Here is a 16,022-nt window from a genome sequence, read left to right as displayed (position 1 = left end):
ACCCCTATTGATTTTGAGATCAGTAGGTCAAAGATCAAAGTCACAGTGACCTGGAGCAGTAAAACAGTTTCCGGATGATAACTCAAGAATGCTTGGGCATAGGATCATGAAAGTTAATAGAGGTTGGTCATTACCAGCAAATGACCCCTATTGATTTTGAGATCAGTAGGTCAAAGGTCATGGTTACAGTGACCAGGAACAGTAAAACAGTTTCGAGATGATAACTCAAGAACGCTTGGGCCTAGGATCAAGAAAATTGATAGGGAGGTTGGTCATGACAAGCAGATGACCCCTATTGATTTTGAGGTCATTAGGTCAAAGTTCAAGGTCACATTGGCCAGGAACAGTTGAATGGTTTCTGGACAATAACTCAAGAACCCTTGGGCCAAGGATCATAAAAGTAAATAGAGAGGTTAATCATGACCAGCAGATGACCCCTATTGATTTTGAGGTCAGTAGGTCAAAGGTGAAGGGTACAGTGACCCAGAACAGTTAAATCGTTTCCAGACGATTACTTGAGAATGCTTTGGCCTAGGATCACAAAACTTGATAGGGAGATTCGCCTGACCTTTAGATGACCCCTTTTGATTTTGAGGTCAGTAAGCCGAAGGGCAAGGTCACATTGACCCAGAACAGTTAAACCCCTTCCGGACAATAACTTGAGAACACTTGGGTCTAGGATCACGAAATTTAATGGGAAGGTTGATCATGACCAGCAGATGATCCCTGTCGATTTTGAGGTCAATAGGTCTAAGGTCAAGGTCACATTGAACCGGAACAGTAGAACTTTTGTTTACAGTGAGCAAATAATTTATGTTTCTTGTGCAATTACTGAATTCATCAAGGGGGGAGGGGGGGGGGGGCATTTCGTGTTCTACAAGCTCTTGTTAACAAAGTTTTGCATGTAGCAATGTGTCTCAGAAACTACTTTACCTGTGATATCATGATAATTATGACATCATGATAAGTTACTCTGGTGTTAATTTTGTCAGAATTACTCTTCTTTTTAATAGAATTTTTGTATCCCACTAAAAGTTTGGGGGCACTTACCGCTTGTTCATCTGGATGTCCGTTATTTGAAAACGTACTTGACATAGAGTCAAATCAAATGGAATCTCATAGAATTGTTATTCAGTACGTGGAGTTGGCACCTTGGGTTTTGTTTAAGCTTTTACTCCGCCAGTCCAGAGTCAAGAGTTATGGCTCTTGACTTTATCAAAGTATGGGGCCAAAAAGTTTGTGTGATATGTATTTCACCCGACCACTTAGCTCAATAGGAAAAGTGCAGATCTAAGGATTGTGGGCGCCTGACTTTGATCCCCAGGCTAGGCATATGCTCATATGACATTGTTTCTGAACTCATTTGTCCTCCACTGCTGATTTTATTCAAATGTAGACGTTGACAGTTACTTGTGGAAAACAGGTTTATACTGGTACAGATTCCAGGAACACTGGTTAGGAAATGATTGCCAGCACTAAACCCAAAAAACAAAACAAAAAGTACTTGACTTATAATCATGAAGCATTAAAGAATTTGTAGAGTTGTGTACCTGATATTCTGTTTGGGATTTCACTCTGCCAGACCATAGTCATGGTCCTTAACTTAGTAAAAATATATGCATAAATGTCTTGTTCACCTAGGATTTTTCTCAGCAGAAATAGAGTAATGACCCTTGAATTAGCTGAAAACATGCATTAAGGCCTATTAAGTTTTTTTTTTTTTTTTCTCAGAATGACTTTTGAGTCATGAAACTGTTGGTTAATTGTGCATTTTTGACATAGCAATATGACAGACTGTGTTTATCTATCATGCATGTTGCAGGGAATAAGAACTTGTCTATTTGTCCATCATACTTTGTGTCTATAAAATCCTTTGGAACATAGAGTGCAACCAAGCAGAGTAATAGCAGACTTGAGTTTGACTAGGTCTGTTGCCATACTTCTCTCAAATTTGTTCTTATATTTTTGTTTTGCCCTTTAGGGGCCACTAATGCTAAAAATAAGAAAAGAAAAACTTTAAATGACCACTCGTTATGAACCAAATGTTGATGTTCACCAAATTTGCTTTGTTTCGTATTGTATTGTGCTTTTTCAAGTGTGTCTGTTGGTTCCATTTGACACCTTTGAGGAGACAGCATGTCTAAAAATAGAACTATATGATGTGTCTTCACCAATCTTGGTGTGGAGCATCTTGAATGGTCTTCTCTCAAGTTTGTTGAATTGGTTCCACTTGACAACCCTTTCAGGGGCTACCAGAGCTAGAAATAGAAAAATCTTTAGATAGCATTTATTGGTCTGCTTAATTGTTCACCAAACTCAGTCAAAGGCAAGGTCCTCCTTATATGTGTGACTTGGATCAGTTATGTCTCCCCCATAGGTGGGGGAGACATATTGTTTTTGCCTTGCTGTCTGTCCATCCATCCATCCACATTAAGCTTTTCTGGCTTTCACAGGTCAAACTGCTGGCCAGATTTCGACAAAACTTCACAGGAGTGATCAGTACTAGCCAAGTGGTGCATATCACTGGCACATTCCGCTTTGCTGCACAAATGACCACAAGAGCTAAAAATAGAAAAATCTTGTCCGGCTTTAACAGGTCAAACTGCTTGCCAGATTTCGACTAAACTTCACTGGAGAGATCAGTACTAAGCCTATATACATATCACCAACATGTTCCGTTTTGTTGCATAAAAAAATGCTCGCTAAAGCTAAAGATAGAAAAATTTTGTCTGGCTTTTACAGCTCTTACAGAAGAAAAAGGCCTGCTGCGTACTCTTGCTGTGTACATACAGCGTATATGATGCGTTCATGATGTGTACTGAAATCAAGGGCTTTAAATAGTACACAGGATATACACCGCACATACACCGATAGTACGTTTGTAGTACACTTTTGACATGCAAATGAGCTCTGCCACGTACTACTTGCTGCGTACATGCTGTGGACTACATAGTACACAGGATGTACGCTGGAGGAATTTAGTATGCGGGAAATAGTACACAGCATGTACGCGGCACATACACTTTTCACATGCAAATGAGCCTGCGGTGTACTACCCCTGCGGCGTACATGCTGTGATTGTACTCTGTGCTGGCGTACATGTGGTGTACTCCTGCCCGAGTCCTGCGGCGTACATGCTGTGTACTCCTGCTGCATACATGCTGTGTACTCTTGTGGCGAAACTGCTGTGATAATGTAAATTCCTTACCCCACCAACTTTCGTATGCAAATGCTGATCATTTGGACAGAAAAAAACAGAAAAAAGATAAGTGACATGCATCAATAAGTATTTACCCTTACCAAAATAATGTAGATTGATGTTATCAAATAAATAAGTATGCTTTTCTTCATCTACTTTTCAATGAAATAAATCAATTTTTGTAGCATGTAATTTGGTAAACATTTGAAGAAAATGGCGTAACTTCATCAAGGGGAAACAACTTTAATGCAACTAAATATAAGTGTTATGATTTATTATAGACGATGTGTGCGTAGTATGTATTTATTTTGATTAAAATCCATCTGAGAACAATCTAGGACTGGAATTATATAAGCATTTATACACTTTTACGTCCGTAAAAAGTAGCGCACCAAAAAAATTTGGATTGATTTTTTCCAATGGGGCGAGCGCAATTAGCCAAAAAACGTTCTGAAAATATACGAGCGGCAAATCCGATGAACAACTTTTTAATTTGGTGAGGCCTTAATGAGTTAACATAATGAGCATTAAAGCCTTTATAAAACATGATAGAATGGTGTTTTGCTTAAGAGTATTCAAATATCAGTGAGAGCTATTAATTCTTCTCATTCGGGCGCTGTTGAGGCATTATCTTGGTAATTATTTCATGTATTACAAAATGTAATGCAACAAAGTTCAAATAAGGCTTTTCAATTATCCAAGTTAGAAAGCTCCAGGATTAATTCAAAATGAAAAAGAAAATATATTTTTACACTGCATGCAAGGTGCAGCTCAGAAATCACCAAGATGTAAGCTTCACAAATGAACATTGCAAATAGTTTGGCAAATTTTCATTGTTCAGAATACCGGTAATCTGAACTATTCTATGCTATTAAGATAAAAGTTACTCGGAAATCAAGTTCTTGCTTCCAAAAAAAAAAAAAATGTACAAGTCCTTCCTGCATGAAGTGTACTTCAGACTTTTACCTAAAAAAATTCAAAGTATAAACACCAAAAGAAAATTAACAAGTCCCTCCCGCGTATATGAAGTTTACTTCAGACTTTAACTTATAAAAAAAACTAAGTATAAATGCCAAAAGAAATTGTACAAGTCTTTCACGCGTATATGAAGTGTACTGCACAAATTTCAAAGTATCTGCGGTGTACATGCAGTGTACTATTTTCTTATACAAGTCCCTCCTGCGTACATGCAGTGTACTCCTTAAATTTTCAGTCTTTGCTGCATACTTGAAGTTTACTAGTGACCTCCTGCGTACATGCTGTGTACTCGTCGAAATAGTACGCGGCATGCGGTGTATGTAAAATGTACTCCTCTAGCGTACTACTGTGTTCGCGGCATATACACAGCAAATACGCAGCATGTACGCCACAGAGGCTTGCTTCTGTAAGGGAGATCAAACTGCTGGCCGGATTTCGACAAAACTTCACAGGAGTGATCAGTTACCAACCCTAGTTTTGCATATTGCTGGCATGTTCTGCTTTACTGCAGAAAATGGCCACGGTGCAGAGCTAAAAATAGAAAGATCTTGTCCAGCTTTCACAGGTCAAACTGCTGGCTGGATTTTGACAAAACTTCACAGGAGTGATTAGTACTAACCCTAGTTGTGCATATTGCTGGCATGTTCTGCTTCGCTGCACAAAATGTCCACCAGAGCTAAAAATAGACAAATCTTGTCCAGCTTACAAAGGTCAGACTGCTGAACAGATTTCTACTAAATTTGACAGGAGTTGTCTAGTTGTACATGTTTTGCATTTCGCCAATTTATTCGGCTTTGCTGCACAAAAAAGGCTGCCAGAGGTATACTAAAGGTATACAGAGGTATGCTAAAGGTATACATAGGGGAGAGACATACGTTTATGTCTCTTTTTGGTATTTTTTCACTGATTTAAAAAAGTGAAAAATAAAATTTTATTAAATTTTTGAAATATATAAATATTAGAATGTGAAAGAAATTGCAATTTGGACATTTTCAAACTAATTATGTCTTTTGTGTTAATTTGCCGTAAAACCAAACTCACTCACTCATCAGTGATATTATATATATGATTATAATTATTTGATCATGTAAACTCTGATACAATTTGTACTTTTCAGTGCTCTGCTGAAACCGATTTCAGTACTGATGAATTCATTGACAACACCGATATTTCAAACAAGGATTCTGGTTTAGCACTCTGCTGTAACTCTGCAAGTGCAAGCACCAGAAAATTCAAGTTGTTTGATAGTTCAACAAAGGAAGTTACCATCTCGTTCTATCTCAAGACCTGCACAGGATGTCATGGAGTCATTTTCTCTTACACAAAAAAGAAACCTTTCAGTCTAGACTTTAATGGAGAAATATTGATTTATTATGGACAAAACAGCGTATGGGAAACTGGAATTGAGCTCAATGATAATGAATGGTATCAGATTGTTCTGACTTATTCCAAAAAGGCAAAGAAAATAGTACTGTACGTTTTCAATCAAAATACAGGAAATACTCCAACTGTTTACACCATTGAGAAATTCAAGGACACAAATCCATTCAGAAATGGTGGCTCCCTTTCTCTTGGCAAATTCCAGATAAGCCAAGAAACAAATGGATGGAAGAAAACAGATTCTTTCGTTGGATGTTATGATTCTCTAGGGTTCACCTCCAGGTAAGTCAGTATTGTGAATAGTTAACTGGTCCTTATGAAATCTGAATTGGAGCAATTCTTCTGTTCTGTTTTTCTTAACATTATTTTTCTGGAATTTACTACCACAGACTTTTATCAACATATTTTTTTTCTGTGCAAAATAACTTAAAGAACTTTAAGTAAAAAAAAAATATATGAATTAGAAGTAAGTTCCTCAGCGGAGCATAGGTAGCAATACAAAGTGACTCATTTGTACTTGGCTATAATTAATATGGAAATTGTGTGTACAAAAAGAGGCGAAAGGTAGGGCAAGGAAACAAATACATACTTAAAAATACAAATGTTTCATTTATTTTGCAGAGCCCTTGATGCAGATACTATCTCTTCTCTATACTCAATGAAGTTGGAATCAGTTGAGTCTTATATTGAAAGTATAGGAACAACATTCTTCTATTACGACTTTGATGAGGAAGCGTCCTACAGTAAGTATGATAGTACTTTACATTTGTACCTCTGTCCTTTTGTCAAACCCAACCTTATGAAATTAAGCAGATAAAGATTCAGTAGGTGATTTTTAAAAAAAAATCCATATGAGCCATGCCATGAGAAAACCAACATAGTGGGTGTGCGACCAGCATGGATCCAGACCAGCCTGTGCATCCGCGCAGTATGGTCAGGATCCATGCTGTTCGCTAACAGTTTCTCCAATTCCAATAGGCTTTAAAAGCGAACAGCATGGATCCTGACCAGACTGCGCGGATGCCCAGGCTGGTCTGGATCCATGCTGGTCGCAAACCCACTATGTTGGTTTTCTCATGGCAAGGCTCAATTATTATCATTATGATTCGACAGTATGTGTTAAACAAGATCCAGTCCCAGTTTCATGCACAAATTAGAGGCCATGTAGCCTCTCATACAAGCAGTTTCTGTATTTTCCACTCCAAATAAGTTATGTAGGGCAGTTTAGACTTCTTTCTGATTGGCATAAGAATAGAAAATGCTTAACTTCTCTAGCTTGTAAAAATTAAGTGTTACTAGAGCCTTTGCACTATTTTGATAAGGTTGTTGCAAAGTTGTGCGGCCTTGTAATGAATGTTCATGATTGAAACGACTTTTTAAGGAAAATTTCAGAGAAACACCGTCTTCATGAAAAACTGATACATGTATTTTAGCTCATCTGAGCAGAGTTGCTCAAAATTAGCTGTTTTGATCACCTTAGTCCATTGCCAACAACTTAAAACATTAGGTCTAAGTCACAATTTTGACTGACAGTCAAACTTTGTTTTGCTTGAACTTGGATTATTTGAACACCATCCTTAGCTCCCCCAGGAGACATATTGTTTTTGCCCTGTCCGTCCGTCCGTACGTCACACGTCATTTCCGAGCAATAACTGGAGAACCATTTGACCTAGAACCTTCAAACTTTATAGGGTTGTAGGGCTGCTGGAGTAGACGACCCTTATTGTTTTTGGGGTCACTCCGTCAAAGGTCAAGGTCACAGGGGCCTGAATATTGAAAACCATTTCCGATCAATAACTAGAGAACCACTTGACCCAGAATGTTGAAACTTAATAGGATGATTGGTCATAAAGAGTAGATGACCCCTATTGATTTTGGGGTCACTCCATCAAAGGTCAAGGTCACAGGGGCCTGAACATGGAAAACCATTTCCGATCAATAACTAGAGAACCACTTGACCCAGAATGTTGAAACTTCATAGGATGATTGTACATGCAAAGTAGATGACCCCTATCGATTTTGGGGTCACTCCATTAAAGGTCAAGGTCACAGGGGCCTGAACATTGGAAACCATTTCCGGTCAGTAACTTGAGAACCACTTGACCCAGAATGTTGAAACTTAATAGGATGATTGGTCATGCAGAGTAGATGACCCCTAACGATTTTGGGGTCACTCTGTGAAAGGTCAAGGTCACAGGGGCCTGAACATTGAAAACCATTTCCAGTCAGTAACTTGAGAACCACTTGACCAAGAATGATGAAACTTCATAGGATGATTGGTCATGCAGAGTAGATGACCCCTAACGAATTTAGGGTCACTCTGTTAAAGGTCAAGGCCACAGGGGCCTGAACATGGAAAACCATTTCCAATCAATAACTTGAGAACCTCTCGACCCATAATGTTGGAACTTCATAGGATGATTGTTCATGCAGAGTAAATGACCCCTATTGTTTTTGGGGTCACTCCATTAAAGGTCAAGGTCACAGGGGCCTGAACATTGATAACCAGTTCCGATCAATAACTTGAGAACCACTTGACCCAGAATGTTGAAACTTCATAGGATGATTGAACATGCAGAGTAGATGACCCCTATTGATTTTGGGGTCAGTCTATTAAAGGTCAAGGTCACAGTGGCCTGTTCATGTAAAATCATTTTTTGGAAATAACTTGAGAACCACTTGACCTACAATGTTGAAACTTAATAGGATGATTGGACATGCAGAGTAGACGACCCCTATTTATTATGAGGTCACTTGATCAAAGGTCAAGGTCACAGGAGCCTGAACAGTGACTTGAGAACCACTAGGCCAAGAGTGTTGAAATTTAGCGGGATGACTGGACATGCCAAGTAGATGATCCCTATTGCAGCCAACCATCAGTGTCTCTTTGACTTTCGCTCCTGACCCCTATTGACTTCTTGCCTATAGGACTTTGCATTGGGGGAGACATGCGCTTTTTTACAAAAGCATTTTCTAGTTATGCATATTATTGGCATGTTCTGCTAAAGTAAATTTTTGCGGAGATATGGCCCTTTATTTGTTAAATTGTATGACATTTTGGCAACTTTTCTTATACCAAGGAGTATCAAACCACTTTAGAGATAACATTGTTTGACCTCTTTGTATTTTGCAAAATAAATATTTTTAAATTCATAACAGGTGAAGGATACATGGAACTAAATTTGGATGACGATGAATTAGAATTACTTGGCATCAACGCAAGAAAGACTAGACTTAAAATTTATAATAGTCCTTTAAATTCCTGCTATCAAAGAACTTCTGACAGTCCACAATTTGATGATGAAGTCACCTCTGTCCCCATGGACCGCAAACGGCGTGAAGTCATTGATATCAACTATGGCATACAGAAAACCATTAATGACAAAAGCAGTGACACGTATGAATATAGAAGTCACAAGAACAGGCTACACTCGAGAACAAAAAGAGATGTGACATATGATTATGACACATTCTGTGAAAATGTATTCAATGGAGCCTCTTCAACATTAGCCACGTAAGTTCTGTTTTTCATAATCTTTTTTTTTTGTAAAAACATAATTTCTTATGCTTCCCAAGGGGGAGCATATAGTCGCTGCTTTTACCTTCCGTCCATCAGTCTGTTCGTCCAGCACACATTTGTCCGGAGTATAACTGGATAATTATTAATAGTATTTGATTAAAACATCACATAGTCATAGAGGCCATTGAGACAAAATGCATAGTGAAACAATCATAATTGTACCTTACCTAGTTTTGTAATTATCTCCCTTTATTATACAAAAATAGGCTTGTCCAGACAATTACTTGTAAAGTATTTATGGCATTTTATTGAAACTTCATAAAATGATATAGTCCATTGATGGGAAGTGCAGTGTCAAAGAACCATAACTTTTCTAGACCTTGTTTTTGAATTATCTCCCTCTTATGATACAAAATAAGGCTTGACCGGAGCATTACTTGAAAAGTATTAATGGCATTTTATTGACTTTAAACTTGAAATACAGATGGACGGTGACAAGGTGATTTCAAGAGAGCAGCAGTCGATATAACTCTCCCAATTTCCCGCTCAAAATTATTTATGCCCCCACATTTATGTAGTAAGTGGGGGTATATAGCATTGCTGCAGTCTGTACATATGTAAAAGATCTTGTGTGTCCAACTCCTCCCACACTATTATCCTGATTGTTTCAAACCTTCAGTAATGAACAGGCTTAAGTGCAGATGAGCATAAAGGAAGAAAATGTTTTTCTGTGACTATTATTACTGCAGTTGTGGCCATTTGATAGTTTTGCTACATAGAATGTAGACAAAAAGCCTGTGTGTCAAGCTCCTCCCACATAATTAAACTGATTTGCATCAGACCTCCATAGCTAAACACTCTTGATGTCCAGATGACCATAGAGGAAAAAGAATCTGTGACAACTAATTTTCTACAGCAGTGATGGCCCTTTGATAGTTTTGCTATGTAGAATAAAGAGAAATTCTTTTGAGTCCAACTCCTTCCACACTATTAGATTGATGTGCAGATTACCACCAAGGAAGGATTTTTTGCTGCCGCTATTTTACAGCAGTTATGGCCCTTTGATAGCTTTGCAATATAGAATATAGAGAAAACTCTTTAAACACTATTGATATGAATTGCTTGACAGTTTCACAGATGAAGGACCTTCATGTGAAGAGTACCATAAATTATGGACATTTTTCTCCGTATTTTTTATGCCCTCGAAGGGAGGCATATAGTTTTTGAACCGTCTGTCGGTCTGTCAGTCTGTCAGTCTGTCTGCAATTTTCGTGTCCGGTCCATATCTTTGTCATCGATGGATGGATTTTCAAATAACTTGGCATGAATGTGTACCACAGTAAGACGACGTGTCGCGCACAAGACCCAGGTCCGTAGCTCAAAGGTCAAGGTCACACTTAGACATTAAAGGATAGTGCATTGATGGGCGTGTCCGGTCCATATCTTTGTCATCGATGGATGGATTTTCAAATAACTTGGCATGTATGTGTACCACAGTAAGACGACGTGTCACGCGGAAAACCCAGGTCCGTAGCTCAAAGGTCAAGGTCACACTTAGACATTAAAGGATAGTGCATTGATGGGCGTGTCTGGTCCATATCTTTGTCATCGATGGATGGATTTTCAAATAACTTGGCATGAATGTGTGACACAGTAAGACGACGTGTCGTGCGCAAGACCCAGGTCCGTAGCTCAAAGGTCAAGGTCACACTTAGACATTAAAGGATAGTGCATTGATGGGCGTGTCCGGTCCATATCTTTGTCATCGATGGATGGATTTTCAAATAACTTGGCATGTATGTGTACCACAGTAAGAGACGTGTCACGCGCAAAACCCAGGTCCGTAGCTCAAAGTCAAGGTCACACTTAGACATTAAAGGTTTTTGATAGTGCATTGATGGGCGTGTCCGGTCCATATCTTTGTCATCATGATGGATTTTCAAAATAACTTGCATGAATGTGTGACACAGTAAGACGAGTGTCGTGCGCAAGACCCAGGTCGTAGTCAAAGGTGTCCCTACTAAAATAGTCATTGATGGGACAGCTCCTTTTTTGTTATCGATGGATGGATTTTCAAATAACTTGGCATGAATGTGTACCACAGTAAGATGACGTGTCGCGCGCAAGACCCAGGTCGTAGCTCAAAGCTCAAGGTCACACTTAGACGTTAAAGGTCATTTTTCATGATAGTGCATTGATGGGCGTGTCCGGTCCATATCTTTGTCATTCATGCATGGATTTTAAAATAACTACGCATGAATGTGTGACACAGTAAGACGACGTGTCGCGCGCAAGACCCAGCTTCGTAGGTCAAAGGTCCTAAACTTGTCATCCTATGGAGACAGCTCTTGTTTTTTTAAATCTTCCTTAATTTAAAAAAACAGGCCATAGTGAAGAAATTTGGTGTGTTCAAGGTGCTCAGATGCACAACCTTATTAGCTCCTCTGAGCATGAACTGCTCAAGGGTGAGCATTTGTGGTCAGTGATTATCCAGCTTCTGTCGTCATCCGTCAACACCTCACAGTCTAAACCACCAGTCCAATTTTGATGAAACTTCTCAGGAATGTTTCTTGCATGATCCTCATTGAAAATTAGTCAAAGAAATGAATTACATACAGAACTCTGGTTGCCATAGCAACAAAAAGGAAAAATTCTAAAATTCTTTTTGTCCAAAACAACAGTAACTAGGGCTTTGGTATTTGGTATGTGACATCATCCAATGGTCCTTTACAAAGTTTCTTCAAATTATCCCCCTAGGGTCAAATATGGCCCCGCCCTGGGGGATGGGTGGGGGGTGGTGTGGCGTCACACGGTTTACATAGATTATATAGGGAAAAACTTTGAAAATGTTCTTGCCCAAAACCACTGAGCCTGGGGCTTTGATATTTGGTATGTGACATCATCTAGTGGTCCTCTACCCAGATTATTGTGCACCTCATGAGTGTTGGGGGGCATATAGATTCTTAAAGTCTTGTCCGTTCGAAGTTCGTGACGCGCCTAGCTCAAAAAGTATTTGATATAAATCGATGAAACCTTGCATGAGTCTTTATCATGATATGAACTTGCGCACCTCCTATTTTTCGTCTGGCTCAGCCCCCTATTTTTAGAGTTATGGCCCCTGAAATAGTCAAAAATGCACATTTTCACCTTGTGACACGCCTAGCTCAAAAATTATTTGATATTGATTCATGAAACCTTGCATGAGTCTTAATCATGATGTGAACTTGTGCACCTATTTTTCATTTGGGTCCGCCCCCTATTTTCAGAGTAATGGCCCTTGAAATAGTCAAAAATGCACATTTTCACCTTGTGACATGCCTAGCTCAAGAAGTATTTGATATGGATTCATGAAACCTTGCATGAGTCTTAATCATGATGTGAACTTGCGCACCTCATAGTTGTCCAAATGGCTGTTCGGTGTATGTGCGTGCGTCCGTGCGTGCGTCTGTCCGGATTTGATTGTCCAGACCATAACTTTTACATGCATGGAGCAATCTTGTTTATATTTGGCATGAATGCTAACCTCAGTGAGACGGAGTGTCGTGCGCAAACCCCAGGTTCCTATCTCAAAGGTCAAGGTCACACTTAGAGGTCAAAGGTCAAATTCAATAACGACTTTGTCCGGAGCATTGCTTCTTCATGCATGGAGGGATTTTGATGTAACTTGGCACAATTGTTCACCATCATGAGACAGAGTGTCATGCACAAGAATCAGGTCCCTAGGTCTAAGGTCAAGGTCACTCTTAGAGGTCAAAGGATACAAGAATGACAACTTTGTCCGGAGCATTTCTTCTTCATGCATGGAGGGATTTTGATGTAACTTTGCATAAATGTTCACCACCATGAGACGGAGTGTCGTGCGCAAGAACCAGGTCCGTAGGTCTACGGTCAAGGTCACACTTAGAAGTCAAAGGTCAGATACAAGAATGACTTTGTCCGGAGCATTTCTCTTTCATGCATAGAGGGATTTTGATGTAACTTGGCACAATTGTTCACCATCATGAGACGGAGTGTCGTGCGCAAGAACCTAGAATTACTTCCCTTTGTTGTTACTATAATGTTACTATAAATAGCTTATATTGTAACTTTTTTATTACTGGTGGTAGGGAAAAATCAGGACCACTTTTCTGTAGTACAACATGCATGTTACATCCAATTTTGAGGTGTATTTTGACCTATCTCTACTGGTAAGGGTTTTTGTGTGGACTTATAATTTTTTTTTTTTTTTGAAGATTTACTTCCCTTTGTTGTTACTACACATAACTTATATTGTAACTTTTTGCAATCTTTTTTTTATTTGGCATAAATGTTTGCCTCAATGCGACAGTGTCGTGTGCAACTCCCAGTCCTTTTGACAGCTGACGGGCTCGACATGTTGCCCGTGGGCATCTTGTTAGAGTTATGGCCCCTGAAATAGTCAGAAATGCACATTTTCACCTTGTGACACACCTAGCTCAAAAAGCATTTAATATAAATGGTTGAAAACTTGCATAAGTCTTTATCATGAAATAAACTTGCACATCTCTTATTTTTCTTGGCTGGCTCTACCTCCTATTTTTAAAGTTATGGCCCCTGAAATTGTAAAAAATGCACTTTTTCACCTAATTATGTGCCCAGCTCAAAAAATATTTGATGTAAATTCATAAAACCTTGCTCCAGTTTTTATCATGATGCGACCTTGCACACTTGGCATTCTTCTTGAGAATCTTAGTGCTAATTACAGAGTTATAGCCCTTGAAATAACCAAAATAGTGGATTTTTTGTTTGTGATGCTCATAGCTCAAAAAGTATATGGCCTAGAATAACGAATCCTCTTCATAAAATGTTTGTTGAGGCTATACCCCATTAAGACTGCAAACATTTGAATTATTGCCCCTTATTTGTGACAAATGTACCAGTGGGGGCACACCCTGTGTCCTACAGACACATTCTAGTTCAGATTATCCCCCCTAGGGTCAAATATTCTTGTCTTGAAACCACAAGACCTAGGTCTTTGATATTTTGTTTGTAGCATTGCCTTGTGGTCCACTACCACAATTGTTCAAATTAAAACCCTGGGATGAAAAGAGGCCCCACTCCGGGGGTCCCAAGTTTTACATAGACATATAGGAAAAAACTTTAAAAGTCTTCCTGTTTTAAACCACAAGACCTAGGCTTTGGTATTTGGTTTGTAGCATTACCTTGTGGTCCTCTACCAAAATGTTCAAATTAAAAAGATGGTGTGAAAAGAGGCCCGACCCCGGGGGTCCCAGGTTTTACATAGACTTACATAGGAAAAAACTTTAAAAATCTGCTCGCAATACCTAAGCCTTTGATATTTGGTATGTAGCATTGCCTTGCAATCTTCTAGTAAGTTGGTTCAAATTATGTCCCATGGGTGAAAAGAGGCCTTGCCCCGGGGGTACCAAATTTTACATAGACTTATATAGGATAAACCTTAAAAAATCTTTTTTTAGGAAACACCAAGGCCAAGGTTTTTGATATTTAGTATGTTGCATTGCCAAGATTATTCAAGGTGAAAAGAGGCCCCACCCAGGGAGTTAACATAGACTTATATAGGAAAAAAACTTCAAAAATCTTCTTGCCTAAAGCTGCAAGGCCTAATATTTGGTATGTTGTATTGCCTAATAGTCCTCTACCATAATTGTTCAAATTATGCCCCTGGGGTGAAAAGAGGCCCTGATTCGGGGGCCCCCAAGTTTTTCATGAACTTATGTAGGAAAAAACTTGTTAAAAATCTTCTTGTCTGAAAGCTCAAGGGTTAAGCCTTTGATATTTGGTATGTAGCATCATCTAGCAGTCCTCTACCAGGATTGTTCAAATTATCCCCCCTAGGGTCATATATGGCCCTGCCCTGGGGATCTAGCTCTAAATTTTATATAAAAAAAATAGTGAAGAAAAGTTTTACTTTTTTTTCCGATATGGAAAATCCATTCATTCAAAATATTTTTCTCATGTATCATGAACTATATTTAAAAAAGTCTATCATATTTTGTTGGATTTCCAGTCATGTTGGTATTCATGGAAACGAGGATGCTGATAGGATTGCAGCAAAGAAATCCCTTTTATTGTCACAATCTAATTTGAATTACCACATACCGATTTTAGGCCCAATATAAAGCAATACATTTTATCTAAATGGCAATCGTCATGGAACAATGCTTTATCCAATAAACTTCATGATATCAAACCTACTCTAGGGGAATGGCACCAAGGGAACAGATCTGTTCGCAGGGAGGATGTTGTTCTTTCTGGCTGTCGAATAGGTCATACCTGTTTGACTCATTCTTATCTTTTGAATAAAAAAGCAACCCGAATGTGTAACATGTCAAACACCGCTAACTATATATTAACTATATATATTCTAATCGACTGTGTGGACTTTGCTACACGATGCAGTACATATTATGACGTTCAGTCTTTGAAAGAGTTATTTGAAAACGTTTCAGTCGGAAATATCATATTGTTTTTAAAGCAGATAGGAATATATCAAAAAATCTAACATTTCATTTTTTTGTTTACGTCTTGCAATATTATTATGTTTGCAGCTGATATTTTAACACACACGTATATACATTTTTACATAACTGATTTTAGATATGCTTAACATTTTTACATGGATGTTTAGATGTGTTTTACATTATTGAATTTCATAGTGTTCTTTACAATTTTACATGGATGTTTTTGGGTATGCTTTACATTTTTTACATCAGTCTTTATGCTTTACAGTTGGCGTTTGCAATATGACTTCTTCTCGACGATATATGACCATTTTGTGTCGATTCGCCGTAAAACCCAACTCACTCACTCACTCACTCTTCTCATAAATTTGAGGGGTCAGTTATGATCTGTAGCATCCTTGCTTTGACTTTTCCCAAGTTGCTCTTTTGGTTTGTTGCAGCAGATTAATAGGAAAAGCTTTATGATGATTGTTCACCGAATTTT

The 16,022-nt window shown here is 38.6% G+C and overlaps 1 protein-coding gene across 1 annotated transcript in view; it reads left to right on the top strand.

The window, feature by feature from the left end:
* Nucleotides 1-16,022, top strand: part of LOC123528909 (uncharacterized) — a 213,751-nt gene that overhangs the window by 180,030 nt on the left and 17,699 nt on the right. The window contains exons 54-56 of the mRNA XM_053521503.1: nucleotides 5,295-5,839; nucleotides 6,179-6,300; nucleotides 8,717-9,071. Of these exons, the coding sequence (XP_053377478.1) occupies nucleotides 5,295-5,839; nucleotides 6,179-6,300; nucleotides 8,717-9,071 (1,022 nt within the window). The remainder of the gene's footprint in view (nucleotides 1-5,294; nucleotides 5,840-6,178; nucleotides 6,301-8,716; nucleotides 9,072-16,022) is intronic.

The sequence above is a fragment of the Mercenaria mercenaria genome, chromosome 13, assembly GCF_021730395.1.
Source record: "Mercenaria mercenaria strain notata chromosome 13, MADL_Memer_1, whole genome shotgun sequence".
NCBI classification, from domain to species: Eukaryota; Metazoa; Mollusca; class Bivalvia; order Venerida; family Veneridae; genus Mercenaria; species Mercenaria mercenaria.
This window is presented reverse-complemented; position numbering and strand designations above follow the sequence as displayed.